Source organism: Sander vitreus, chromosome 19, assembly GCF_031162955.1.
Source record: "Sander vitreus isolate 19-12246 chromosome 19, sanVit1, whole genome shotgun sequence".
Classification (NCBI taxonomy): Eukaryota; Metazoa; Chordata; class Actinopteri; order Perciformes; family Percidae; genus Sander; species Sander vitreus.
In genome coordinates, this window is record NC_135873.1 from 4,926,038 (window position 1) to 4,953,855 (window position 27,818).

Below are 27,818 nucleotides of genomic sequence, written 5' to 3' on the forward strand. Positions count from 1 at the left end.
CAAACTAATGAGGCTCTTCGAGGCAGGATGCACCAGTGGACCCATTTAGAAGTAGTAAGGGAAAGTCTAGGCTACATTAATGCTTGTAAATGAACAGTTAACCCCAATAAATCCCAGTTAACCCCATTTAACACCCAGATATGAAAGCTGGGATATGAAAATATGAAGACCTGAGCACTGCATTCTCTACATCCTATTACTTTCCTTGCTTGAATTCTTTTAGCTACATAGCAATGAGGACTTGTGGATTCACCTGCAGTGACAGCTGAGTAAATATGCTGTTTAAAATGTAAGGATTTCGTAAATTGGGCTTTGTTATATACAAATACTTCACATGGTCCACATACTGTATATGTATGTTACTTCTTACTGTGTAGAAGTAAAAGGAAATGCATATGAAATAAATACTTTTAATTTCCATACTTCAGAAAGAAGCCATAATAATTGTAAGAATACGTTATTCCTAGGAACCAACATTTTAAAGACTTTAAAATTCAGAGATTTGGTAGATTCTAAACAAAATGTATGAAGTCATTGTATTCCAGTTAAAGAGATGAGTTTAAGGGACAGCTGTAGTGACATTCTGATAAATGTGTATCAGTACCAACTTGTCTCAGAGTAGCACATCAACACTACGGTTGCAACCTAGACACATAGTGTTGTTTCATTGTATGTATAATATATTTATCAAAATGACTGTAAAGATAAGTTATGGAATATTTGTATACATTTAAATATGATGCATCTGCAATATCAACATGAACCGAACAGGCAGGCAGATTGTGGCTCCCTGAACTGGTTGCAGGGATGCAGCATGGATCAATACGCACTATATTAAAAGCTACTGGATTAGTAGTGCTGCTCTTCCTCCTTTCTCTTATCCTCTCCCTCTGTTTCTCTACCTCCCTCTATCTCTCTGTTTGGAGCTAATAGAAAAGCATGCATGCCTATTGATTAGCGAAACCATGATTAGCTTCCTCTGTGTACACGTTTGCTTCCCCTCTAGTATTCAGGCATGAGCAGACGGCGCTATCAGTTTTCTAATGTGTGTCAGCAGGGTTGGATGCTATGCTCCGTTCAGACAAACATTGATAAGATTTGAATCAGGACGAGTCTGTGCCGACAATAACTGTGGGGAGATTATTGCTGGTATACTATGTGTGTGTGTGTGTGTGGCTCAAAGCTCACAGCCCATCATCCAGAGGTTTCCTCTATGCCTGATTAAAGACTGTTGCTACTGAGCGGCCGAGGCTCCATCAGAATAGCATCACCTGGCTTGATCCTGGAGTGCCAGTGCCATTCAACCGGGTGACTCTTTTTCTGTATGCTGATCCAGCCACATTCTGCTCCATGATGAATCATGCACAAGTTTATGGAGCTGATGAGATCACATTTCGCTGGAATTGTACCTCGTACAATTTCATGTGACAAATGGAATTGATTGATTACACCACAGTGGGGGTTCAGTATGTTCAGAAGCTGCACAATCATCAAACTAAAATGGAAGGAGTCTCTGTCTGTCTGTCTGTCTGTCTGTCTGTCTGTACAGTATGTCTGCCCTGCGATTGTCGCAACAACAGTTCATCCGATCGACCTCACACTTGGTGGGTGTATTGCTGAGGACCCAAGATAGTGCAGTGTCGAGTGCAAGCTCTTGAGATCTACGGGACATTGTATTAGTAGTGCATTGAATTTGAGAGGGGACCCCTATTAACTGTTACACTGCCAAACGGCATGCTGGGTACAGCTCGCTCAACGTTCCTCGCTACAGTACATTCTAGAACATGATAAAAAAGACTGACCGGAGATGTTGCATTGTAGCAAACGCAAACATTTTAGGCATCAGCGATGCAACTTTCAGATTATATATAATAACCTAGTCCCAAAAAGCTGGCTTTTATCAAATGACGTGTATACTCTAGCATTGCTATGGGGACGCAACTATGTCATGGCAGGTGTATTGCTCAGGACCCAAGGAAGCTCAGTGTCGATTGGGAAGTTGTTTGGACAAACGGTTCGTGAAATAAATGAAGAATACTGGAGGCCAAGCAATCGCCCGGGCACTAGATTGGTGCACACTCAAATTTGAAATACTTACTTTTAATACAAACTTGTATAATGTAATAATACCCCAGACATAATTTAATTTACAACAATTTACATTAACATTTCTGTATGTTCATACCTTGCTAGGCTTGATGTGGTGGGATGATTTTCATTTGATTGGACTAAAACCATAGCCAGAAAAGCTTTGTATCTCTGACCTAGAATAAAATACAGACCTTACAACATTTTAAATCCTCTTACAAACACTTGCCCAGTGAGCAAAAACTGTCAAAAAAACAAACAAAAAAGAGGGTTAGGGTTAAATTCAGGAGATTTGGTGTGCTGCAAGGCAGCTGATTTATTTTAGTGTTTGATACTCAAGCTGCAGATTTTGGTTGATTATATCTCTTAAATGACTAAATAAAAATCCAAAGTACTGCAACACAGGTGCAGCTGTGGCTCTTTTGGCAACCAAATGATTCATCAAATGAAACCAGAGCATCTCATGCTCCATGAGTCAGACGATGATTAATGTGATTCCTCCCGTTCGCTGCAGATATTTTCTTCTGTGGATGTTACTTTTTCTATTTTAATCCTTTTTAAAAGACGTGCCAAACAAAATCTTTTGAGAATGAAGCACTCAACCTCTGTAGACATAACACATGGCTTAATCTTAACAGTGAACTCAAGTCGTAGTGCTAAACTCTTGAACTCATCTGAAAATGTTACCCCCATTTAACCAGATTGTAACCCAAAACTGGTCATGATCAACTGATGAGAAGTCTTCCATGTTACATTTGGTGCGCGATGATGGTTATGATGCCTTAACCATTGGATGATGATGATGGTGATGGCTGTTGTACTCCAGGTTTTATGTCATGCTATCACTTTATGTCATGTACTTTACCTTTTGAGATTGAGAGGTACATTTTATATACATATACATATGTTTTATGTATCTTGTGTTGAAGTTAGTGTGTGGTTTGTGTTTCACCTGGCTGCAAGACAAATTTACCCTTTTGGACTATTGAAGTTGATACATAAACTTGCAAATAGCTCCTTCAAAGAGTACTTCAGTGATTTCGCTTTGTACTTCTACAACATTGTCAGGCAGTGTCAGGCATTGTCAACATTGTAAAGACAGTAAAAAAAAAAAAAAAAAGAATCAATGCAGCAAAAGCAGAGATATCGTCTTTTTTTTTTTTTTAATTCCATTGCATTCTTCCTCCTTTTTTAACCTGACACCGTCACCTACATTACCAAAATGCAACTCGACTGCTGACAGCAAGGTCAGAGGTTTGGGTGTGTTAGGCCAGTAGTTGCGAATATATTTTCAAGCTGCTTAGCCTCAAGCAAGGATGAGGAGCAGGCTACAGCGGTCTGGAAAGCTCACTTCTTTCTAACTCCGCACCTCCAGATTTCTTTCATTTTTAGACTCTTAGTCACTCTTAGTCTTTAGCCCCAACTGTCACTGACATCACTTGAGGGCATTTATCAGCGCAGCTCCCTATGGAGCCACAAAAGGCTTTATACAAATAGTTTTCACAAATGCAGTAGTACTTTACAAGACCTGTAACCATACTTTGATGTATAACATCGGTGCACTTTCCCTTTAAAAGAAACATAAACTGGCATTGATGCTGCATACCTTTTCTGTTTTTGTGAAGACACGTGGGCCTAAAAAAAATCACTCACACACACACACACACACACACACACACACACACACACACACACACACACACACACACACACACACACCTACCTCCATGCAAAACCACAGAGTGTCTTGTTTTTTCAAATAGTGTTTGCCAGACTGTTCTGCTATATTGCCTATTCAGTCTCATGTTACTGAAGCATTAGTCTGCTGCGCCACTGCGAGCAAGGAAGCTTCAGCCTCACTGGAGTCTGACTGCTGATGTGACCAGCATGCTAATCATGTGTAAGACCAGGCACATGGGGGGGTGGGGGGGGTGGTATAGCCTATACACACACACACACACACACACACACACACACACACACACACACACACACACACACACCTACAGTACACATACACGCTGTTCTTGCTCTCAATTTTACTCCAACCCTATCTTCAGATTTAACAAAATTTCTCTTCTCAATAATTGATGCCTTGGCCACCCGACGCCATGCCTCATCCCTCCTCCTCGCCACTCTGCAAGCCCCGCCCTGTCCAGCAGCTTATTGGCTGCCACAGAGCTGTCAGATGGTCATGGATGAGAAGCAGAGCAGACTGCAGAGCTTTATGACTCATTCTGCTCTGCAGGCAGGTTGTGCTCCTGTAGAGGGGTTTAGCTCTTTGGTGATCCCGCGTAGCCAGATCCCCGTCTCCTCGTTTAGGGAAAAAAAAAAAAAATTGAGATAATGTGACCTTGAAAATGCTGTTCAGCTAATGAATTACACCAAGAGCCTCCATGATGGTTACAACATTCTTCCCAGCCTCTGCAGTATAATGCTAATGCTTTATTGTTTCATGTTGACCCACTAATTGTTTTGACTTATGTCATCAAGAAAAAATGCTTTTTATTGTAAATGAATATCTTTGACTGTTGATTAAACAAAAGAAACCATTTGAAGAGGCCACTTTGGGCCCTGGGAAATTGTTCTGCTTCATTTTTCACTATTTACTGACGTTTAATGGACAATACAACATTATTGATGCATGTAAGAGATAATTAGAAGATTGACCAACAGTGAAAATAATCATTAGCTGCAGCCCTTTTCTGGTTTTTTTTTACCGAGCATTTTTGTATCCCGCATCTTTTGCTTCAGTCAACACTTGAGTAAAATCAATGCTGACAGTGTGTCTGTTTGACCACAGCAGAACATTACTGAATCCTTATTTCTGCTCCTCCAAACCCGGCTGTAGCCTTTATAGTATAAGTATAGTATAATATATTCGTATCAACCATATACTCCGTGGTTTCTCCAAGTCACATTGTTTGTGGTACTGTACACCTCACCAATTTTTGTGCTCAAGCTGCGCTGTCACTCACACGATCTTGTAAGAATGCACATTGAGATCTTGAGATCTGTTTTCAGATTAATTTTTCTATTTGCATCTTAATATAAAAGCAAGAGGAGGGGAAAAAAATGATTCAGCGCTGCTCTGCCAAACTGTTGACATTTTTACAGGCTGTCTCCACTCAGCCGAGAGCTATTTTAAGACTGTTGTTAGTGAGGAGCCAAATGCTTGTTATTTTTGCTGCCTGTGAGGGTCCACACTGCGAAACATTGTTGACTCGCTCTCTCTCTCGCTCCCTTTCTTTTATTCTTTCTTTGTCTCGTTCTGTCTTTACACAGTGTTTCCCTGCTTCTGCATGCTCTGGATTTCATGCACAAGTACATTTGTACAAGCATATTTGTCTTTTGTGCCCCTGTGTGTTTGTGTTGTGTGCGTGTTTTGTGCCTATGTACATTAATGTGTCAGAGGTTAGTGTGTAGAGTCCGCTGATAAGCTTATTGAGGACCTTGGGATCAAAAAGCCCCCATATGAGGTTTTAAGCCACACCAGCTCCCATCTCTTCACTTCACAGAAAAAAAGCACACAAACACACACGTGCGTGTGTGCGTGTGTGTGTGTGTGTGTGGCCACTAACGCATGCCCATAAATCTACCAGGCTCAAAGTGACTCTAGAAAGGTAGAAAATAAGTGGATGAAGGGTTTGAAAATAGGGTTTGGCTGAGTTTACTTCAAGTGCTTACACTAAAGTACACACAAACGCACACTTATCGTGTGATTAACTGGTAGCTATGCCTATAGCATGTGTTATTAACTGCTGAGTGAGTGTTGCCTGTTTGTGTACATTTGCCTGCGTGTGCATTGCCTTTAGGTTTCCATTAAAGCAATTTTGGCAAATACCAGAGTTTACTGGCAGCAGATTGGTTAAGACACCTAGCATTTAATGTCTCCAGTTGGATTCTGGCAGGGTCCCTTGATGCACGTCGACCCTCTTCTCATTTCCCATATTTCCTGCCTTTATTGTGAATAGAAACTAACATTGAATGCTTTTCATGCCATTGTTTTTCTAGCTTTAGTCTACAAAGTTTCACACGTCCGGTCTCGTCTTGATGTACGGTAGGTAATCCATCGTACATTACGCACCTTATACATGTCCTTATTTGTTTTGAATTGTTTCATGGTATTGCAGTTAAACAGGCACTTCTTTGAAAAGTCCTCCTCAAAGGTGCATTTAGGTACTTGTGGGAAGTGTAGGAAAAGTGGACTCTGGCATGCTTGTAATTCAGCTTTGGTACAGCAATAAATGTGGCCTTTGTAGCATTAGCTCAGTTGATGCACAGGTACTATTGCACATCTTTCACTGTATTGTTTGAGATTTTTGAAACACCAGCAATACCAATAACATTTGTTCAGCTGCCAGGGCTGCTTGACATGATTATATCTTTAGGTGGAATCTTTTCATGATCATATGATCACATTGGGTTATTGTTTTATAGTTTTCAAATTCAAGTTTTCAAATTTTCAATTTCAATTAAAAATAAGTTTGGCCCAGCTGTGTGCCGGGAACAGACCAATCCATGTAATGGAATGATAATGAGTTTGGAGGAGAGGAGCAGGGGAAGCTAATAAAGAAGGAGAGCAAGGCTCTTACTCTTTGTGGCAGAGCTGCCATTGATCACAATTACTGAGGGGAGGAGCAGACGCCAGGTTATTTAAGAGAAGAGAGCAGGCGGTGGGAGACGAATTGAGTGACCGTTACGCTAGGAAGGGACGATGGCAGGAGTAGGCCTTAAGTAACACTCATGACAAGAGGAGAAGGGGAAATAAGACAAGAGCCAAGTAGGAGGAGAGGAAGACAGGTGATGTGGGATAACAAGAAGGACGATAGTGTTGGGTCAGATGAGAGGGAGTGAGGACAAGATGAAAGTTAAGATTATTGAGGTTGAAAAGCTGAGGGAAGAAAATAAATGGTCAGGCATGGTGTGAATGTTGATGGGAGGAGATGTTTCCCCTCTGTGCCGCTTGTGTGACATGGCAAGGTCACACCTGACGGACTGTTGTCAAGGGAACCATAGGCACCTTCCTTCTTAAAGCCACAGGCATTTGCACCCCCCATCACACTCACACATTTTCAATGGTGCTTTTCAATATCCTCGCTTTTCACACTTACTTACATCTGTTACATTCAAACCATTACCAAATGAGTTGATACAAAGCTAATTAAGCCTATCAGCTCCACACAACTCTCTCTGTATTTCTCAGTATGGCTATGTTAACAAAATGGTGTAGTCCGGCGACATTCGTGGGAGGTAGCTCGAGTGGTGCGTTTTTAAGTCACCGCAGAGACAACAGCGAAATTCAGCTATAGAGACGAAGAGGACATACAAATTACACGATGATTACCTCTTCTGAAGGTAATCAGAAGTTTTTAAACGCTACTAGCAACTGCGTGGAGGAGGGATGAGCGATCACCAAAGGCCTGCGTCATGTGGACGCGCCGAGAGTGTTGTCATTACTTGGAATTCCTAATGGGGCGACAGAAACTACGCACTATAGCTTTAACATTTGTCATCCATATTTATTTCCATTTATAGGAAATCATGGCTTTGTGTTGTTGGCAAGCCACTCTACATGTTACACTCCTGCTGTGGTTTAAATTAATCTGGTGCTGAAATGATTAGTCAATTCATGGATTAGTTGCTTTGCAGGAAATTATTTGACATTTTGATAATCTCTTAATCAGTCGAGTCATTCATCAAGCAAAAATGCCTAAATGCTTCTATCTTCTAAAATGTAAAAATTTTCTGTCACAGTTTTCACACTTTTTTATATGTAATAGATTTTCTTGATGCCCCATTTACATCTAAAGAGATGATTCAAGTTTGTTAGTGTGCAGGCATCATCACACTAATACTACTTCTTGAGACGCCTGAATTCAAGAATGCAAACCTTTCCATGTTACTTGTCATTGTCAATTGAACCTTTTAGATCTTGGACAAAAAAAATGCAATTTAAAGAGTCACTTTGGGCTCTGGGAAATTGTGAGCAGCATTTTCTACTATTTTAGACATTGTATGGACCAAAGAACTAGAGATGTACCGATACCAGTATCGGTATTGTCTCCGATACTGTCTAAAACGCTGGTATCTGTATCGGGAAGTACTGGAGTTTATGCACAGATCCGATACCACGTAATACAGTCCTAAAGAAAATCTACGTTAAAGTAGTTTATTTATGTTTTTTTTTCCCGTTATAACTGACTGTCAAACTGGATAAAAAAAAAAAGTTCTGTGGTGTTCATTGTTTGTGTTTGTTCATGTTTCACAAAGAGTTTAACCTGAGCCAGACTGACAACAAAGATAGAAATAATATCACATCGATACAGGGATAGTAGTATACAGTTGTTAAAACATAATAAAATATATAACGCACTGGTATCGGATCAGTACTCGGTATCGGCCGATACGCAAGTTCAGGTATCGGAATCGGTATCGGAAAGCAAAAAATGTTATCGGACCATCTCTACAAAGAACATTCATTAAATTGAAGAAAAAAAAAGAATCCCATAATTGACAGATAAATCAATGAAATGAGCCCTAAATAAGTCAAGGCTATTTTTTTGCATCTTGCTTCAACTTGCTTTACCTTCTAGTAGTTTAATATTTGATATTGTTTTATGGCTCAATTTGTGTGTGTGTGTGTGTGTGTGTGTGTGCACGACTCCATTTGTTGTCTTTGACAGATGCGCTGTATTTCTTCAGACACTGGCCTTTCCAGAATGTCAGAGGTCAATCTTCCCACAGACATCATTGAACCATTCTCTCTACCTCCGTATGCTCCACTCCTTTCATCCACCAATGTCTTCTTCTCTTCAACTAATAAATAAACAAATAGCAGCGACTGCTGGGAAAATACGAGGCGTTGTCATCCAGAGGGGCATTAAAGATTTATTTAGTGGTGGTGAGTCAGACAGCACGGTCTTCTCCAGTTTGTCCTGTAGAAGCATGAAGACTTTATGACAAATTGATGCACTCAGTAACTCACTGAGGACACACACAAACACACACTGTTCCTCTCCCACACACCAACACACACCCTGCAGATGGATGTCTTTCCTGTCTTTTTATTATGCAATAACACAGGACAGGGGCATAAATAAAGGACCCGCATGTGGACTTGACAACCAAGGATGCATTAGATTGATTAATCAGGAAATTTACAAAATGTGGAAAAATGCCCCTAAATGTCCTTCAAGCGCTACGTGACTTCACTGACTTGTTTTGGCCCCAAAATATATAAAATGAAATTATATAAAAGATAGGCACACCTCACGAAACACATACGTTGGGGGGGGGTAATTTTTTAATTATTGGAATATACAAAACTGAAACTAACAAAAATGGAACTAGAGTTTGTAAAACAACAAGAAGTGAAACTAGTGTGTTGCATGGAAAAATGTGTTGACGTGTTTTTCAAGAGAAGTAGTGTGTTTTCGTAGTCGGAGGGTTTATTTAGCATTTTGGAGCCAGCAGCCATTAGAGGAACTGCAACCTAAGGCACTTCCACATACCGCCTTTAACGTTCATTTGCGGTGGCTGCGGCTTCGTCCAGACATTATCGATAGCACAGTTAAAACCGAGAGGGGAAATCTGTGTGCGTCTCTGTGCTGTATTGATCCTAATTATCATGTCAAGCGCACTGTAACTAGAAAGCTGCTCCTCAGATCTCACATTCTCCAGGCGACGTGTTTTGTTGCAGAAGCACATTACCCGACAATGACACACAGGGCATCGGCTTTCACGTGTGGAAAGGAGCAGACCTCGCTCAAAGAGCATCTGCTAATACTTTTTTACAGTTTGTTTAATAAACATGTCAGACGTTTTTGACATTCAGTGGATGTGCAAACATAAAATCTTTCTCAAGTAACAGTATAAAAAACAGATTCGGCCCTCAAGAGATTTAGATCCTATTGGGAATTAATCAAAATCCTGGCTTAGCTAGACACATTGGTTTGTTTGTTTTTTCCATTATGCATTGCAGCCTATAATCATATCCCAGCTGTTGCGGTGTAGAAGCAGGTTTGTAATTATTTGTGCAAGAGACGCAATACAAGTTTTATTTATATAGCACATTTCAGCATCAACACTACTGTTGTACTAAGTGCTTTCCATTAAAAATATTAAAGAGCAATTGACTCAAAACATTTGTTTAAGAGAGTAGAAAATAAAAACAAGCTAAAATAGAATAAGACGATGCTGTGCTCCCATTTTTCCAATCCTTTCTGTACAATCCTGTTTCCTGTGCTGCTCCTTGCCATCTTACCCTGGTGTGTTTTTCTTTAAAATCCTCCTTTGCTCTGGTCTGTTCCTTTGTTGAGATTGATAATAATGTTTAGTGACTGTTGAGGTGTAGTAACTGGACCAGAGAGGAAGCGGTTGTGGCAGGCAGACTGTTTTGACCTTTACAATGTGATTCCCATCGTCAGCTGGGGTTACAAGTGCTGTAGTCTATATCCACGACGTTCCACTGCCGGGATTGCTGCCTGATGACACACTCTTCGGCCGGATGTCCGTTACCTTCCTCTTTCTTTGTGTTGGAATTCTAAACTGTGGTGGATTTCTGAGGACTATGGTTCATCTTTTCTCAGATCTCTGCAGGGTAAATCCAGACAGCTAGCTAGACTATCTGTCTATCTGAGTTTTCTGTTGCATGACTAAAACAACTTTTGAACGTACACATGTTCACCGAAATAAGTTACTCCCTGAGGCTTATATTGGGGGGGGGGGTTCTACAATAGTTAAGTTAAGAGTGCAGGGGTCATCGCCCAGGTGCCGTTTAAGTTTTCCTGTGAGAGACAAATGTCCGAAAATTAATGAAAACGGCAGCTAAGGACCATCGTCTGTTATTCCCATTGCTTTTACTGATGCTTTAATGGAAGGCTTGTGTTTCTGCCGAGTACAGAGGTAGTGATGCAAAAGTCCCAGTGGCACTGGCATCCATTTACTGAGCAACAGTTAAGTACAGCGTCAGCTTGGCTGTTTACTGTAAGTTTATCTCGAGGAGAATTTTGAATTTGTTGTGTCATGCAAGTAATCCAGTGAGCAGTTGCTTAAGAGACGAGTTTTGTGCTACAGTTCTGCTGCTATTATTTTCACCATTCCTCCTGATTCTGTGTAGATTTGAGACGTTGAACAGCGAGCACCATCGGTATGGAGTTTTAGGACTCTCCAGAAGCTATAACCTACAGCTATGATGTCCGGCGATGAAGGGCCCAGCGGTGTCATAAACATTTACTGTCTCATCAGCTCTGTGATTGATCACACTCTGGGAGTTCAAGCAAAAACTTGTTTCTTGTTTCAGCCTCTCAGTTGTGATGATTTGCTGCTTTACTTTATCATATGTGAGGTTTTTTAAAGGTATGTTTTTGATGTTTTTCCTATTCTTTTCTCTTTTAAAACAACAGGAGACTGGTAAATAAAATAATTAAGTGGTTAAATGCAAAGAATAGAACAGCTAGAACAGTCTGGTAAGTTCAGTAAATGACATCACTTAATCACATCACTGTAATGTAGCCTTTAAAAACCAGGAAATACAACACTTGTATTACGACCTCCAAAATTTAAGACGATATCTAGCCGCATATATGGATATAATATCGATATACTGCCCAGCCCTACTGCATGCCTATCTGTCTGACTGTCTCACCCCTTTTTCCTTGTCCATTGTCTACCCTTGCCTCCCTAATGGCTTATGTCAGGTCCTTCAGTCCCATCCCAAATCGACCCCTGGCTCCCAGCCTCCTCTCCACTTTGATCCACTCCAATCAGATCCAGCAGGTGTAATCAGAAGCTGCATTTCGCTGCCCCTTTTCTATCAGAGGAAAAAATTGATTCGTATTTATTCGTAGGTTTAGCCTCTCCTGGCCACTTTGATCTTGTGCAGAAAGCCTTGGGACCGAGGAGGAAGGCTCTCTGTGTTTGTTGCTGAGTGTTACAGTGGTTGCGTCAGCAGTCCATTTTTGAGCGTTGGGATGGGGGCGCTTGTAAAAGAAGATGAAAGGCAGTAAAGTGGGGTGGATTTGGAGGAAGGCCCAGGTAAGATGAGAGGGAGTTGAGGGTGGAGAGGTGCTATTTTTCTGTCCACTCTGTCAGCCTTTCATCTTTATAGTTGAAATAGAGGGTTGAGTGTGTTTATGTTTGTCTATCAGCACTTCCTTCGTTTCCACTTGTCCTGCCTGGACTATTGAGTTATGTAGAGCCTGGCCAATTGTTTTCATTATTGATGGTGGTGTTTGCTTTTTTTCTTCTTCTTTTCAGTCACCCAAATCACGTGGAATGGATTATTATGTGAATGCAGGCTATAGAGTTGTTGTTGTTTTTTTTTTTGCATCTAGGTGTTGACCTCTACACACCACACCCAGTACAGCTGGTAGAACTTACTGGTGGATGCTGTGGTGGAGGTGGGGCTTTTAAGATGCTATATAAACAGCAGCAGTAGTTGCAGGATAGCTTTCAGATGCAGCGACAGCCATAGTGGCAAAAGAGTGAGCAGGGCACCGACGGCTTAGCAAAGGTTGCATGTAATAGAATAGTAGCATACCAGCTCATAGCCATTGCTTCATGAACTAGTGATTTTAAGTCTATTAAATCATGGCATATTGCAAAAGGTGATGCCTTTTTTATATTGCTATTAAAAAAAACAGGAAATCAGCAAATCTTCATTTGAAAAGTTTGAACCAGCAAATGTTGGCATTTTTATTTAATAAATTATTTAAAAAAGTTACTTGGTTATCATAATTTTTGGCAACAACAGTACAACAGTGATAAAGTGGACTAGGGAATAGGAGTCGGGATCTCTTTGGGGGGGTCATTATTTAAATTTTTTCTCTCCATTTTTTCAGTTATTAGAAAAAATGGGGTTCATGGGTTTGTTGTTGCTGCTGCATGCATATATATATATATATATATATATATATAATTTTTTTTTTTCTTCTGCTGTTTTTCTTTTAACTCCTTACATGGGCCTCTGCAGTTAAATGTCTTATTGTGTATATTATCATACATTTATGCATTTTTCCTCTCTTCTCCTCCTTTTGAATGAAATAGTCCTGTCCTAAAGAAAAAGACACTTTTAATTTTTTTATATTTGCGATGTTAGACAGTTCAACACATTGTGTCAGCCTCTTTCATCCTGAGATCTCTATTCTCTCTGTTGATATGTCCTTCAACTTCCATGTCTCCTGCTCCCTCCTTCTCTCTTCATTGTCTGACTTTTTGCTTGTTTCTTCCTCTGTGTATTCATCACTGTCTCCACATCTCCTTTTTTGCTGTTGTCATTTTCCTCTACCTCCCCTTCCTGTCTCTTTCTTCTCTGTCTGGTACTTTGTCAGCCTGTCTGTCTTTTCTCTTTTCCTGCATTTCATTCTTTCACATAATATTCCATCTGTATCTCTGCATTTTTTTCTTTGTTTTCTTACTATCTCTCTGAGCTTGCCCAGGCAGCCCCTGCAGGTCTATTTAAGTGGTTTACTTTCTGTGTCTAAATCCCTGGAGATGAATTATTCAACAGACTGACCCCTGGCTGCACAGCTGCTGTCTGGGTGTGGTGTGTTGTTCTTTTCTCTGATTCCATTTCAGTTCTTTAAGTGCTTCTGGTCTTGTATGTATCTCTGTGTTTTTTTAACAGTACCTTGTGTTTGCCTAGTGTGCATTTTGTGTGTGTTAAGCGGTAGGAAACTTGTACTTACACAGCTCTCTCCAGCATCCTTTTGTATGTGTGGCCTGGCGTTGGAAAAGGACACTTTTACAAAAATAGCAAACCATTTCCAGTCCCATTGTGGCATAGTTGAATCTTTTTTTAACAGATTGTCATCAGAAAAAACACAAAGATGTGGTAAAGGCCTCTTCAAGTGTCACTTTTCATTTTATCTTTGCTTTATTTGATGGTCCAGTGGAGAGTCAGAAAGGGGATGACCCATGCTGCTGCTTTACTTTTTCATGATTTACATTGTGTTCATGCACTCTCGCAATAATATGCAGTAACGTCGCAGCAACGCTCTGCTCACACATCATCACTCAAAAATAAACACCACGGGTCCTATCTTGCATCCTATCTATCCTATCTCCGGCGCAGCGCAGCGCAAAGCCCGACGCAAGTGTCTTTGCTAGTTGCACCTGTGCCCATCTTTGCGCCCATGGGCGTGCTGGTCTAACAGGGAGGTGTGTTCAGGTGCATTCTTGGCGTATTGCTATCTTGAGGCAGCAGAAAGTGATCACGCCGTTGACCAACAAAAACCTGGTCTAAAGTCAATAGCGCAGCATTTCATTGTTATTTTAACAGCACATTAGTAAAATGCACCTAGGCTCGTGCACAGCGCGCACACACAGGGAAGCGCAGCAGCACACAAACATGCAAAAGATTAAAAATCGAAATATTATGGCGCAAATCCGCCTTCATAATAGCAATGCGCCAAGTGACAAACGCGCCTGGCTTTTAAAGGGAATGGGAGATGACACTCTGATTGGTTTATCGCATGTTACGCCCAAAACACACCTATGAATTAATGAAGACACTAAGTACAACCCTTTTGAACCATGCGCCCGATGCACGGACCCTTTTTTCTGCCGTTAAACTAGCAAAAGTGGATTTGTACACGCCCTAAACGCACCTGCGCCAGGTGCTTCATGCATGATTTTTCAGAGCTTGTCATCATTGTAAGCATCGTTTCAGAGATGTTTGTTTTAGTTGTCTTTCAACTAAGAGTTCATTGGGAAGCTTTCACTACCTTTGACAGCTTCTCATCCATTTTGCAGAACAAATGTTCATCACAGGAAAATGGACATCTGAACAGGTGTTGATTTCTAATGATTGTAAAGAAATTAAGCATTTTGTTTTGGCCAACAGCTTGTTAACTATCCACTTATTGGCCAAACCTGGTAGTTTAGCTTTGTCGGAAAAGAATGGACCACTGATGACTTGTTGATGATGTTGCTTGAACATTGGGTGAAGCCCCATTATGTCTTCTAATCCAAGTCTGCTTGTGTTTTGTCTACAGGCTGTTCAACCTGACTCTGAAGAAGCTGATCATGCTAAAGGAGCTGGATAAAGACCTCACCTCCGTGGTCATCGCCGTCAAACTGCAGGTACGAGATATCTCCAGTCGGACAATGAAAACAGCAGCAGTGGGGGGGAAGGTTTGGCATGGTAAACCCTAACTGCTAAAATGGATTTGGTTTCATTCACAAAACCATAATATATATACGGAAATATAATCCAATATAATGTGAAATGATGCTATGAAACAGAAAGATAATGTGTGGGTTAAAGTAGCTTAACACTTGCATTCAATTTACACATCCAAATCCCAGTGAAGCTAGAAACGGTAATAAAAGTAAAGTATCATCATTGCACCAACGATGTTAAAATATTAAAAGACAATTAAAGGCAACCAAAAAAACGGCAGAATAAGTATGAAACAATTTAGTCAATGTTCATGTTTGTAACATCTGATTAAACGTTCCTGGAAATAAATGAAGCCCCATCGGTGACTTAGTGTAGTTGCTTGAACAGTTTTTTAAGCTCCGCTTACAATTTGGCAATTCTTTAGCTTTAATCAGCAAAATCGTATTTACGGACTTAAATAATTTCCCGTTCTTTAAGTGAGCCAGACCAGTAGATGTTGAAATGAACCACAGAATAAGCGTATTTAAAAATAAATAAATAAATACATTTATTTTTATGTTTGTGTAGGAGTCGTTTGTTGTTTTGTCGAGTCAGCTGTTTGGATCTGGACACCCTTCCTCTCCTTTGTTTACAGCAAAGACACTTCTGCAACTCCTCCACAGTTCTCCACAGCAATCTAAATTAATTATTGTGCTTGAGGGGAGCTTCTTGGTATAAAAAGTCCAGTAAAATGTCTAACCATTTGACATCTTTATGACAGCAGAGGCAGTTAAGTTGGTAAATGTTTAATATGAATAACTTAAGAATATATTGTGTACTGTCAGATTTGGTCTGCTGTCATTCCATAACATACAATTAGGATGGGAACTGAAGAGTTTATCAGTGTTGACTTCATATTTTGTGTATTCCTTTCAGCACCTTTCCTGCACTGTTGCACTTTTGTGTGCTCTAGGTCATCTCCATCTTGTCCATAATTGAAGAATAACAACACTTTTCTTGTATTTTGTGACACAGAATACAATTAAAGATGTTTAAATTCCTCTTTATTGCTGTGGCTCCACTCCCAGTTTCTGCTCCTTGGCTTGTTTTCACTCCTCACCATCTCCATCTTGTTTTCTAAGTAAACCATTAAATTCTCTGCTGTTTCTTGCACTCAATCCACTTTTAATTCTTTTTTCCATGCTGCTGCTGCCGCCACTTGCTCAATATTCCCTCTCTGCTCCCTCCTTTCAGTCAATTTCCTCTTCTTTACCTCCCTCTGTGTCGACCTCCTTTTCCTCCCACACCTCTCTTCTGTGCATGTGCTTGACGATAATTCATTGTTTTGACTCTGCTGGAGTTAACCAGGCATGCTGCTAACGGTAATCTTTCCATCTTTCCCTGCTCTCATAACACTGTCTCTTTTGTCTTTTCTTTCTGTCTCTTCTCCTTCTGTCGCCTACTCAGGGTTCTAAGCGGATCCTGCGCTCCAACGAGATCCTGCTCTCCTCAGCGGGACTGACAGAGACCGACCTGCAGCTCACCTTTTCCCTGCAGGTAAAAACAAAGGTTCAGTGGGGGCAGGTTCCTGTCCATCAACAGCAAACACACACACTTGTATTCTTTAAATAACATTTTTTTAATATCTTCCTTATGAATAGCTTAATCTACTAACTGATGTCAAGCTAAACTACCTGCCTTTTTGCAGAGGATCATATTGGGTGTGCAATGATTCTGTGTGATTAAAATAATATAGTCAGACTGAAGGACTACATGCAAATTTAATCACCACTGTTTTCTGCAAATGAATATTACATTTATAAACAACTTAATGAGCAAAACTGAAGTAAAAATCGAGCCTTATTTTTTCACAAACAAACTTCCTTGTCATTCCGGAAGTTCCTTTCTTCTCAGGTAGTGCTTTAACCTACCATTTACTTACTAAAAACTAACCGTTTGGGTTTTGGAACTTGTTGACATACCTTTTATATAGACTACATTCAACTGTCTAGCAGCTCTTACTGTACTTAGGTTGATGCTAGAATAGATGGTCCGGAGGGATGGGTGAAGGCATGACCCGCCTGTGATTAGTTGAGCGATTGGTTAGCCAATCAGAGGCAGAGTAGGGTGGGTCCTGCCTTCGCCTGTCCACTGTGTTTCTAGCATGCTAACATGCTCACAATGACAATTCTAACATGCAGATATTAAGCACGTATGATATTTGCAATGTTCATCATCTTCTTAACATGTTAGCGTTTGCTAATTAGCACTAAACACAAAGTAGAGCTGAGGCTGATGGTTGAAGTTTTGTAAAATATTGATTTTTGTCTTGACCCTCTAATAGTGTATTCATGCAAAATCTGAATCTCTTAATTGCCTAATGCTTACAAATGAAACATGTTTTCTTTGTTGCTTCATGTATTAACCATCAGAACCGTGCATGCATCAACACTTACACAGCGTTTTACATTCACTTCCCCTGTGCATTCAGGCCGCGCACGGTTAATGTAATTCCCAGCAGTGTTTCTTCTGCTCTAAATCATCCTTTCCAATTTCCATGTTTCTAAATGCTGCTAAAAGGTCAGGGAGTTTCTCTCTCTGGATCTCAGCAAGCCAGACCTTAAACATTATACATTTAACTTTCTACAGCAGCAGCAGCACTGCGGCGAGGAAGCCTATTAAAACTGAGCAGCGGAGATTTCGAGGCTTTAAACATTGTTACAGGAGTCTGTTTTGTTCCATTTATAGTGCAGCCGTTGAGATCCTTAATGATGGGTTATGTCATAGTAAGGATGTGACTAAGTGGTTCCATACTTCAGGACGGCAGAGACAGGTCAGCGGGTGTGAACGCCTTATGCAATCGGCCTTATTGTCATGACCTGGGAAACAAATGTCATTCGCTTTATCAGTCTGCATCTGATCCCATCCAGCAAGTCACACACCTATCAGCTGTTCTGTGCCTGTGTTTGCTTATGTGTGTATTTATGTGTATTTGTACCTGCAGTACCCACACTTCCTAAAGAGGGACGCCAACAAGCTTCAGATCATGCTGCAGCGCCGGAAGCGATACAAGAACCGGACCATCCTGGGCTACAAGACCCTGGCCCTGGGACTCATCAACATGGCCGAGGTATCACAACTTCATTCAACTCATGTGTAACACTGAAATGCGACATGGAGGTTTAAAAGAAAATCCATCTCACTGTTCAGTGCCCTACAGAAGTGATGTAATGTGTTTACATGTACTTTTTTCATTTATTTTTTTAGTTAGTATCCCACATCCAAAAAATGACTTAGAAGCATATCGACAGCAAGTTGGTTTTTCCTATCAGACAAAAGACACAGTTGAACTAAAAGCATAACCGTATACAATATGAACGTAGTCTCTGTGATGCCAGCAATAGGTTACTGACGAGACAAAATGATGCTTAAAGTGGGCGGGTCCTGGTGCCTCCAGGCTGCGCCATCTTTGCAGTGCCTGACGTCCCGGCTAATCCAAACATGGGCAAAGAGGTGGCGCGTGGATGGAGCTGAGGCCGGCCAAATGAAGCCTACAGTGTCCTGTGAAGGCACCCACCTGTCACCTCAAAGCAGCATGTCCTTAGTTATTTATGAAGCCCCCCCCACCCCCATCCCCACCCTACTTAGCAATAGAGACCAAAACCAAACTGCAGTTTTTGGCACTTCCACGTTGGCTTCATTTGATTTTTTTTCAATCCTCATCACGATTTCCTAAAACCTAACATGATAGATTTATGTTGCTTTTTTTTCTGACAGTCTAAAACCAATAAATGTTCCATTAACTATCAGATAAACCAAAGAAAAGCAACAAATACTCACAAGCTGAAACGAGGGAACGTATAAATTGTTTGATTTTCAAAATAGTTGGTGATTATCACTGTTGATTGATGAATCGATTAGTCGACTAACTTTCAGCTCTAGACTTGACTTCTTGTTTTAAGAGGACTAATTCAAGGAGAGCGTTTGTATTCACAGGGCCAAAAAAATCCATTTGAAAATGGGTTTAAGTAATCTGCTCCTGTAAAAGAAATCCTGGAACCAACCAACGGAACCAAAAAGCAGTTAATTTGCACATTGTTGCAGGATAGATGGAGGAGAGGCTCCTCTTTACAACTGCTCGGTACTTTCAGCACCTCCACAGCAGCAGATAGAGGTCAAGCTGCGAGTTGTTGAGTCAGCGGACGCTCGTCCTCTTCAGCCACACAAACGTCCCAGCTGATCTGAGCTGTCGACCCCAACAAACCACCGGTCACAGGCTCATTTCCTTAAACATGCAGCCTCTGCCTTCTGCTTCAGTCCAATCTCGGTTTAACTTTGTTTCATTAAGTGTCCTCACAATGTGATTTTGAACCTGATATCAACAGAATATAAAGGTTGGTCTTCTCTCATGCAGATCTATTCCTCCATATCCCTTCTTTTATCATTCGGAAACTTTTATTCACAGCGGCGCCTCTCAAAGCGTATTTAGTGCCAACCTTCATCCAAACCCAATTCAGGCAAGTGCACCTTAAAATAAAACTCAGAGTTCAATCTCTGGCCTGGCGTTCTCTTCTTGGCTGCCATAAATGTCGCCATGAATCAAATTCCCAATTAAATTTTATCCTCTTCTGCCAAAAGCTTCTCGCAACTCTCCGTCTCTCACATTATGAAACCTTTTTATAAAAGGGTTGTGAGTTCTGGTGTGTGTCTGTCTGTTGTGTGTGCACATGTGGATGTCCCTTGGGCTTTATGAATGTCCGGTGGCTTCATAGTGAAGTCAGAATTATTTACAGTATATAAAACCTTGAACAAACTGCTCTCACCACAAAACAAACAGAAAAGCACACCAATACAGACTTAATGAAGTAGTAGTTTAGTATGAATATTTTATCAAGGACATGAATAAAGAAATAGTTCTTGCGAACTCTAAGCCAAACTCCATAGAAAATGTTTTTTTTAAATCCAAAATAGTGTGTTGCTCCAGTATTTGGCCTGCTGGCTATGTGAGGCTGCCTCTGCATGTAAAATGAAGTCAAATGTTATTCAAGAAGCGCTTTCAGCAGACAGGTTGTGCTTTGCAGAGGGCAAAGGACACAAATGCAGACTCGTACGCATGATGGGTTCAAACTCATTTCCTTCACAGGCACAGTAAGAGTCTGAACGCTGCCCAGAGCTCTGTGTGTCTGTCAGAAAAATAGTATGCTATAGGGGACACACTCAGGACTGTATGAACTCATCAGAAGTCACAAAGAAATGTCATTTTGATGGCACTTATTTTATACGACGTGTAGTTTCCACTGAGCCAGCAGGTATTGTGAGGATGAACTGCTGAGCCAGGAATGCTTTACAAAGAAAACATTGCAAAAGCACAGCCACAAATCAGAACAATTGCACGTTGAATTGGCCCTCATTTCCCACGATTCTCTTGAGTCTGTTGCTTTTAAAGAAATCATTGTGTTTATCTGCAACACACTGAAATGTAGCTGGATTTATATATCTGCGTTATGGGTAGAGTTGCCAATTATTTTCATTATTAGTTAATCTGCTGATTTATTTCTTGATTTACCGTTTAAGTGTATGAAACATCAAAACGTAGTGAAAAACGCCCATCACAACTTTACAGAGTCTATAGTGATTGTTTTATCCAGCCAACAGTCCAAAAGTAAAAATAATAATAATAATTTACCATCATATACCGTATGATTAAAAACAAGCAGCAATTCTTCAAATTTGAGAAGCAAGAACCAGCATTTTTGCTCGAAAAATGACAAAAAAAAACAATGAACCGATTACCAAAGTATAGTTGATTCATTTTCTTCCGAATGACTTCTAGATTAATTGACCACTGGTTCCAGTTCTAGTCGTGTTTTCTCCTGCACGTTTCTGTTGTCGGTGGCGATTGTTGAGTATGGACAACTTTTAAGGAAGTTGAAGAAAGATTGTCTCCTTTTCGGTAATGTACTTCTAGCAAAACCCATTACACTGCAAACCTCCTGTTCACAGCAATCACCGCTCTGTATGGATATACATAAACATGGCACGGCGGCAGTGTCCTATTCAATATTGAGACATAGCAAAATAGGGATAAGTTGTGTCTACAGCTGGATGTCAGTTAACCCTTTGCTTTGCTTATAAAGCCAGCTTCATGTTAGCACAAGCCATAAAGTCAGCAAATGTACTCATTAATGTCAATTAAACAGCATCCATCTAAAGTTGGCTAACATTAGCCACCTTAAGCTACTGGTCATGTCACACCAAACGAGACTAGCAGCAAAATCGAGTGTACTGAATAGAGCAAGAGTGCATTTAATTGCTTGTTCAACTTTGTGAGAGAAAGCTAGTGTTATTTATTTTAAAAGTAGACAAGAAAAGGAAACGGGGGGGCAAACTCTGCACATAATTGTGTCTCTTTGAAACGTTTGACCTTCCTTCAGTCACTGGTGAAGGAAGGTTGTTAAAAAATCTAATGTTATTACTGGTTGTTACTTTTATGTGCGCCATGATGTCACCACTAAAGAAACATTATTTTACAAGAAGTAAAGGAGAGTGAGATCACATAAAAATGACGGGGTCTAAAATGTGTTTTTTTTTTCATTTATCGTGCATGTGCTTTTAATGATGCTGAGAAATCATCTTTTATTTTACGGGGACTTTTTAGGAAGGAACAGTTTTGTTACTGCAGTTTATTAGTCAATCAGTCAATCAATACCCATAAAGGTCTTTAGTAGCCAGACAATTTTGCTGTACCTTTTTCTTCAGAAATACATTAAAAACAACTTACAGTCATTATTTAACACTTTTACTACATTTTTTCCTAACATGACTTAATTATGTAAAATCATGGAATCATTGAGGTTTGTCCATTTCACTAGCATTTGCACAACTTCAGATCGCTCCGCCTCTAATTTTGCACATAATGTCCTTGCAGTAATGGAAAGTCAAAAAAGTCACATTTAAACGCTGTAATTATCTGCGTGATGAAAGTATGTTTTTAGAAAACAAATGACTGCATAATGCATTGCATTAGTCAATGCAATAGTTTAACTCTGTGGGCTCTTTTTAATGGATTTTAAGAAGCAGTGGCAGAGTTTCAGAAGATGAACCATCAGTGGATTTAGGCTCTTCATGGTGAAAATTGGCGATTACATCAGTGTTTCTCATTAAATATGTATATTGCATCTGATTTTTGCCTCGTCAGATTTGCATAATTGTCTTTCTGACTGGAGAATGCTTAAAATGCTGCTGCAGGAGGCTTTGGAGAGCTACCAGCAGCATTTATACAGTAGCATCTGAAGCAGGTTAGCTGAACCTCAGCCAAGCGAACGGATGTACAGCAGAAATGTCTCTCTTTAATGTGTGTCTCAGGCTGTCTCCATAATAAGCTGCTCAGACTTCATTAACTCTTCGAGTGTGACCAGACTGCTGAGAGAGGCTGGATGTCACTCAGTTAGATGCACAAACACTCACACAGGAGACGCGACGCTGCGGTTTGCTGCAGCAGCACAGAGAAATGGATGCTTCACATGTTGATGTTTTCTGTGTCGTGACCGGTGAAAGCTTCTGGTTTTGTTAATCCCTGACGCTATTTCTGTTTATCTCCTTCAGCCTCCTTTTTTTCTTCTTGTTCCTTTATGAACCTCTTCACCTCGTCTGTCCTCCTTTCTTCTCTCACTGCCTAACCTGTCTCTCTGTATTTCTCTCTGTCTACACAGCTTTTCTTTCATTCTCTTTCATCCGTCTCTTCCCCTTCACCTCTTCCCGTAATGGCGTTTAAATCATGTTCCTGTGGTGTGTATGAGAGAACCATGATTGCAATCATCATAATTGTAATCCATTTAAAATCAGTAGTTAATTCAAACCACATCGGGGCTCGTTCAGAAATATAGATAGATACTTGGAAATCAACGTCCATCAATGACATAGAATGCCTATTTGTATTCTCAATAAATATGTTATTTACTCAAGTGGAGGTAAAATATTCTATCGTTGTATGAGACTAGTTACCATCTAGTATTTTTATATTTTTTTTCCTGGTTTTAATGGCTGCATTTTGCATTTGACTCAATGAAATAAATAAATAAATTCCATTATATTTTCTTTGTGCTGCCCCCAATTTGCTATTTTTAAATGTTTAAAAGCATCATGGGAAGAACACGGCATCATCTTGCTTTTTTTGTAAAAGTTGTAGGATGTAGCCAGTGGTGGAATGTAACTTAAGTACATTTGCTCAAGTACTGTACACATTTGAGGTACTTATTTTACTTTAGTCTTTTCTTTTCATGCCACTTTTTACTTACTCCACTACATTAATCTGACAGCTTTAGTTACTAGTTACTTTACAAATTAAGATTTTTGCACACAAAACACATGTAGTTTATAAAATATGATGCTCTATTACAAATTAAATCTCCCAACAATATAACGGCCTACAAGTGCAGCTGAAATGATTAGACCATCAAACACACAACTGTTTGGATCGTTTCCAGTTTCTAAAATGTGAGGATTTTTCTGCATTGAGAGTACTTTTACTTGTAATACTTAAAGTACATTTTCCTGATGATACTTACATACTTTTACTTATGTAACATTTTCAATGCAGAACTTTTACTTGTAACATAGCATTTTTACAATGTGGTATTAGTACTTTTTTTAAGTAAAGGATACTTCTTCCACCACTGGATGTAGCACTAGATTTAATGCCACTCACTCCAACATTGGCTGTTTTTTTTCTACGTCCAGGTGATGCAGCACCCCAGTGAGGGGGCCCAGGTCCTGGGGCTCCACAGCCAGCTGAAGGACGCCTCGGTGCCCGTCGCTGAAATCAGAGTCTACTCACTATCTAGCCAGCCCATCGACCACGAGGGACCTAAAGCAAAGATGTCTGGTAAGCAAATCATCTTACCACATGTGTCTCTCGCTCTCTATCTGTGTCTGTCCTCCTCTCCTCACACGTCCTCTGTCTCTCCAGATCGCTCCCCAGACATCGACAACTACTCCGAAGAGGAGGAGGAGAGCTACTCGTCAGAACAGGAGGGCAGCGACGACCCCATTCATGGACAGGTGTGTTTGGAAAAGTGTAAACAAGTTTGTTCTGTGATGTGGGGGGAGGGGGTCCTCCAGAACAGTGAGACACGGAAGAATAAAGGCAAAAAGAGTAAATCGTTCTCAGCTGCTATTTAATAAGGATCTTTTTCTTTTGTAGTTCTGGCCGCAATAACATTATAGTCACCGAGTTAATTACTGAGATCTGAGACCACGGCAACAATTGGCTAAAAAGAAGTTAGACTGGTGAAGAAGCATGAGAGGTCAGACAATCATCCAGGTTTTAAAAAACACGCATTTCGACATTTCAGGCATTTACTTTTGGTTTCACCTCAAACTAAAAATCGGTCGGCCTGTTTACAACCTGCTAAATCGTCTGACCGCTCATGTTGTAGCAATGTCATCATGACCTCAGCAGTACTTTGATAGGTACAGTGTTATAATAACTTTTAGAAACAATGGAAAAAAAATCATGAAATTACCTTAGGCTGTATCTCTAAACTTCCTGACTTCCCTAACCTAAATGTGGCTCCTGGTTTCGACTAAATGTTAATTTAAGCCTTTGAAAATGGCTCACAAACATTTAGTTTCATTTTTTTAAGTCTTTCAAAACAGCTGGGCACTGAAATTTTTATCAAACGTTACCCAAACAAGAATAAATAGTGCATTTATTTGGGTCTATTTTAAACTGAGGATTAACGTACTACATTTGCACTACTGCTTATCTGCAGCACCCGGACAGTGTTTGTGGAATGGATTACATAGCATACAGAGTCGCCAAGTGCAACTATAGAAGTTCACAGACTTAAGTTGTTTGTGGGATCAATGCATTGTTGTTTTTGGTCTTTAAATGGGATTTGTTGACAGTAAGAAAAAATCATCAGCCTTGTCCTTTAAAACCCAAGTTAATTACCCAGAGTTAATCTCTTCTCCTTCTTCTCTTGCTTTCCTCCTTCTCCCGGCTTCCACTTTTTCTCTCCCTCCTCTCCCCACTTTTTTCCTTTTCCGTCTCTCAGTACCTTTATGACGAAGAAGACGAGGTGAGAAAGAAGAAGCCGAGGCGCAAGCTCCCTTCCAATGCCGCCATCACCAGAGTAAGAAAAACACCTCTCTCACCTCACCCATCCTCACTCCATCGATCTGTTTTCCATCTGTACCTGCTTGTTTTGTCTAAAAAAGCAATTTGCAGCAAACCTGCTTTGTGAAAAAGCCCTTTTAAATGAATTTGATTTTACTAGACTCCCCAACCTTCTCCCTCATCTGCCTCTTGCCTCACCTCATTCAACCTCTCCTCCTCATCTGCTCCTTTCCCTCCCTCCCTCTGTTGTTATTTTTTTTATAAATCCATTTCTGCTGCTGGAGAGCAGCAGTGACAATCTAACCAAGACACGCTCGCGCACATGCATGCAAACGCACACACACACACACACACACATGCGCGCGCACACACACACACACACTCACACACTCAGCAGGAACACAGATGTACACCAATCCTGAAAATTAGAAAGGAATTGCAATTTAAAAGGTGTGTGTGTGTGTGTGTGTGTGTGTGTGTGTGTGTGTGTGTGTGTGCGTGCGTGCGTGCGTGCGTGTCTTGGTTAGATTGTCACTGTTGCTCTCCAACATCACCGCCTGAGGACAACACACAATACGAACTGTTGCTTTACTGTTTAGCTGTCTGGCCCGCAACTTGACTGTTTTGGTTCACTCTCAGTGCTCTCAGTCATTTTTGGCTGCAGTAAAACCTTCTGTGCACTTCCTGCTAAGCACCAAACAGCAGACGGACACAGTTAGTGACTGGCTGGTGAACATAGAGGAGCATTTAGAAGCTAAAGAGCCAGATATTTTTTTCAGGAGTCGGTAGAGACCTAAAACAGAGCTAAAACACAACTCCAAATGATTGATAATGTTGCTCCGTAACTGCTGCCATTGCCATATCAACTTAAAAGGTCAATGTTGGAAAAATGTGGGCCAAAAGTAAATTCATGCAGCTGTAGATCCACTGCCTTTTATAGAATAATACAGTCTAGCTAACGGTCATGTTTTCCAGACTTCAAATGCAAACCCTAAGCTGCTGAGTTACTAGTAATACATTTTAACTAGCACTATACCTTTCTTTTTAAATAACTCAGCTTGTTCAATACATAAACAACCCTTGGTAGGTGTTGACCTCACAACTTCAAAAAACATGCACGCTCTTACATATTCCAGTTTAATAACACAAGATATATGATATGGCCTGGTAGTGCCATATTAACTGCTGCTTTTTTGAGTCATCAAGCTTGAAAAGCTCTTGTCATCTCTTTCTACGTCTCACACACACACACACACACACACACACACACACACACACACACACACAGCGACACAGAAATATGAGCATCCATCTCCTGAGCGTTTCATGTTGTCCTCTTTCTTTCTCCACAGCAACCCAACATCAAGCAGAAGTTTGTCGCCTTGCTGAAAAGGTTTAAAGTCACTGATGAGGTAGGTGCTTCGGCTTTTGCCTTCTGATATCACACGCTTCCACTTCACACGCAAGGATCAGAGCGTGTATTTGCGACAAGTCAAAATGTATTTCAGTTTTGGCTTTGAAGACACGGCGAGGTGTGTGGGAGTGATGTGGCAGAACAGCTGATATTCAGCTGAGACACTAAACATTGTCCATAAAAATAGAACAGAAATGTGTTTAATGTGTTTATGTGCTTCTGAAGTGTGCATATAAATATGTTTTTAATCATCAGTTTACGTTCGTTCACGTTTCTTATTGCCATTTATTTTATATGCATTTTGTTGAATCATGTTGTATATAATTAGTTCAGTATTTTTTTGTGCCGCCTGTAGTTTCTCGACCTCTCCTGTCACATCTCTTTTATTTCTTTTATCTGGTTTTATGCTGTTGTATACCAGGTCAAAAACGAACTAACCCTCAACATTTCTACATGAAAACTTATATAAAAACATACTGTATATTGATGTTTAGGCTATTTCTTACATGTACATGAGCCTTTACGATTAATCCATTTAAGGTAAAACAGGTTTTAAATGAAACAAAGAGCAGGATTGGTGCATTCTTAGTGTTGCTACTGTGTATTGTACTTTATGAGAATCCTGGCTGAGCTGATGTTGAACAGGTCACTGTGTCATGTAAACATCTCGCTTCGTTCACTTCCTCTGAAATCTCATCTCAGACTTGCAGAGACTTGTAGGTACATGTTGATGTCAACATGGAAAACTGGCTGTGTTTAGTATTACTGTTGGAATCAACATAGTCTCGCATTGCCAGACCTCCCTCCACAGCGCTGCGGAGGAGGGTCTGGCTAGTCCATACAGCATTCCGGGATGGGAGAAAAACATGCTCTGGTTTATTTGCATTTCTTTAAACCAATCAAGCTGCTGCAAAATAGCCTCGGTAAGGTGGAACGTGTACCGTACGTTCAAAAGCTGTTTTTGTCGTGTGAAAGAAAACTCAGATTGGACAGATAGTCTAGCTAGCTGTCTGGATTTACCCTGCAGAGATCTGAGGAGCAGTTAACCATAGTCCTCAGAAATCCACCGGAGTTTAGAATTCCAACACAAA

General features: G+C 40.4%; 1 protein-coding gene across 2 annotated transcripts in view; it reads left to right on the top strand.

The window, feature by feature from the left end:
- Positions 1-27,818, top strand: part of pacs1b (phosphofurin acidic cluster sorting protein 1b) — a 56,516-nt gene that overhangs the window by 18,350 nt on the left and 10,348 nt on the right. For both annotated transcript variants that reach the window (XM_078275952.1, XM_078275951.1), the window contains exons 2-8: positions 15,087-15,174; positions 16,661-16,744; positions 18,192-18,323; positions 23,933-24,077; positions 24,162-24,253; positions 25,252-25,329; positions 26,666-26,725. In XM_078275952.1, coding sequence (XP_078132078.1) covers positions 15,087-15,174; positions 16,661-16,744; positions 18,192-18,323; positions 23,933-24,077; positions 24,162-24,253; positions 25,252-25,329; positions 26,666-26,725 — 679 coding nt within the window. The remainder of the gene's footprint in view (positions 1-15,086; positions 15,175-16,660; positions 16,745-18,191; positions 18,324-23,932; positions 24,078-24,161; positions 24,254-25,251; positions 25,330-26,665; positions 26,726-27,818) is intronic.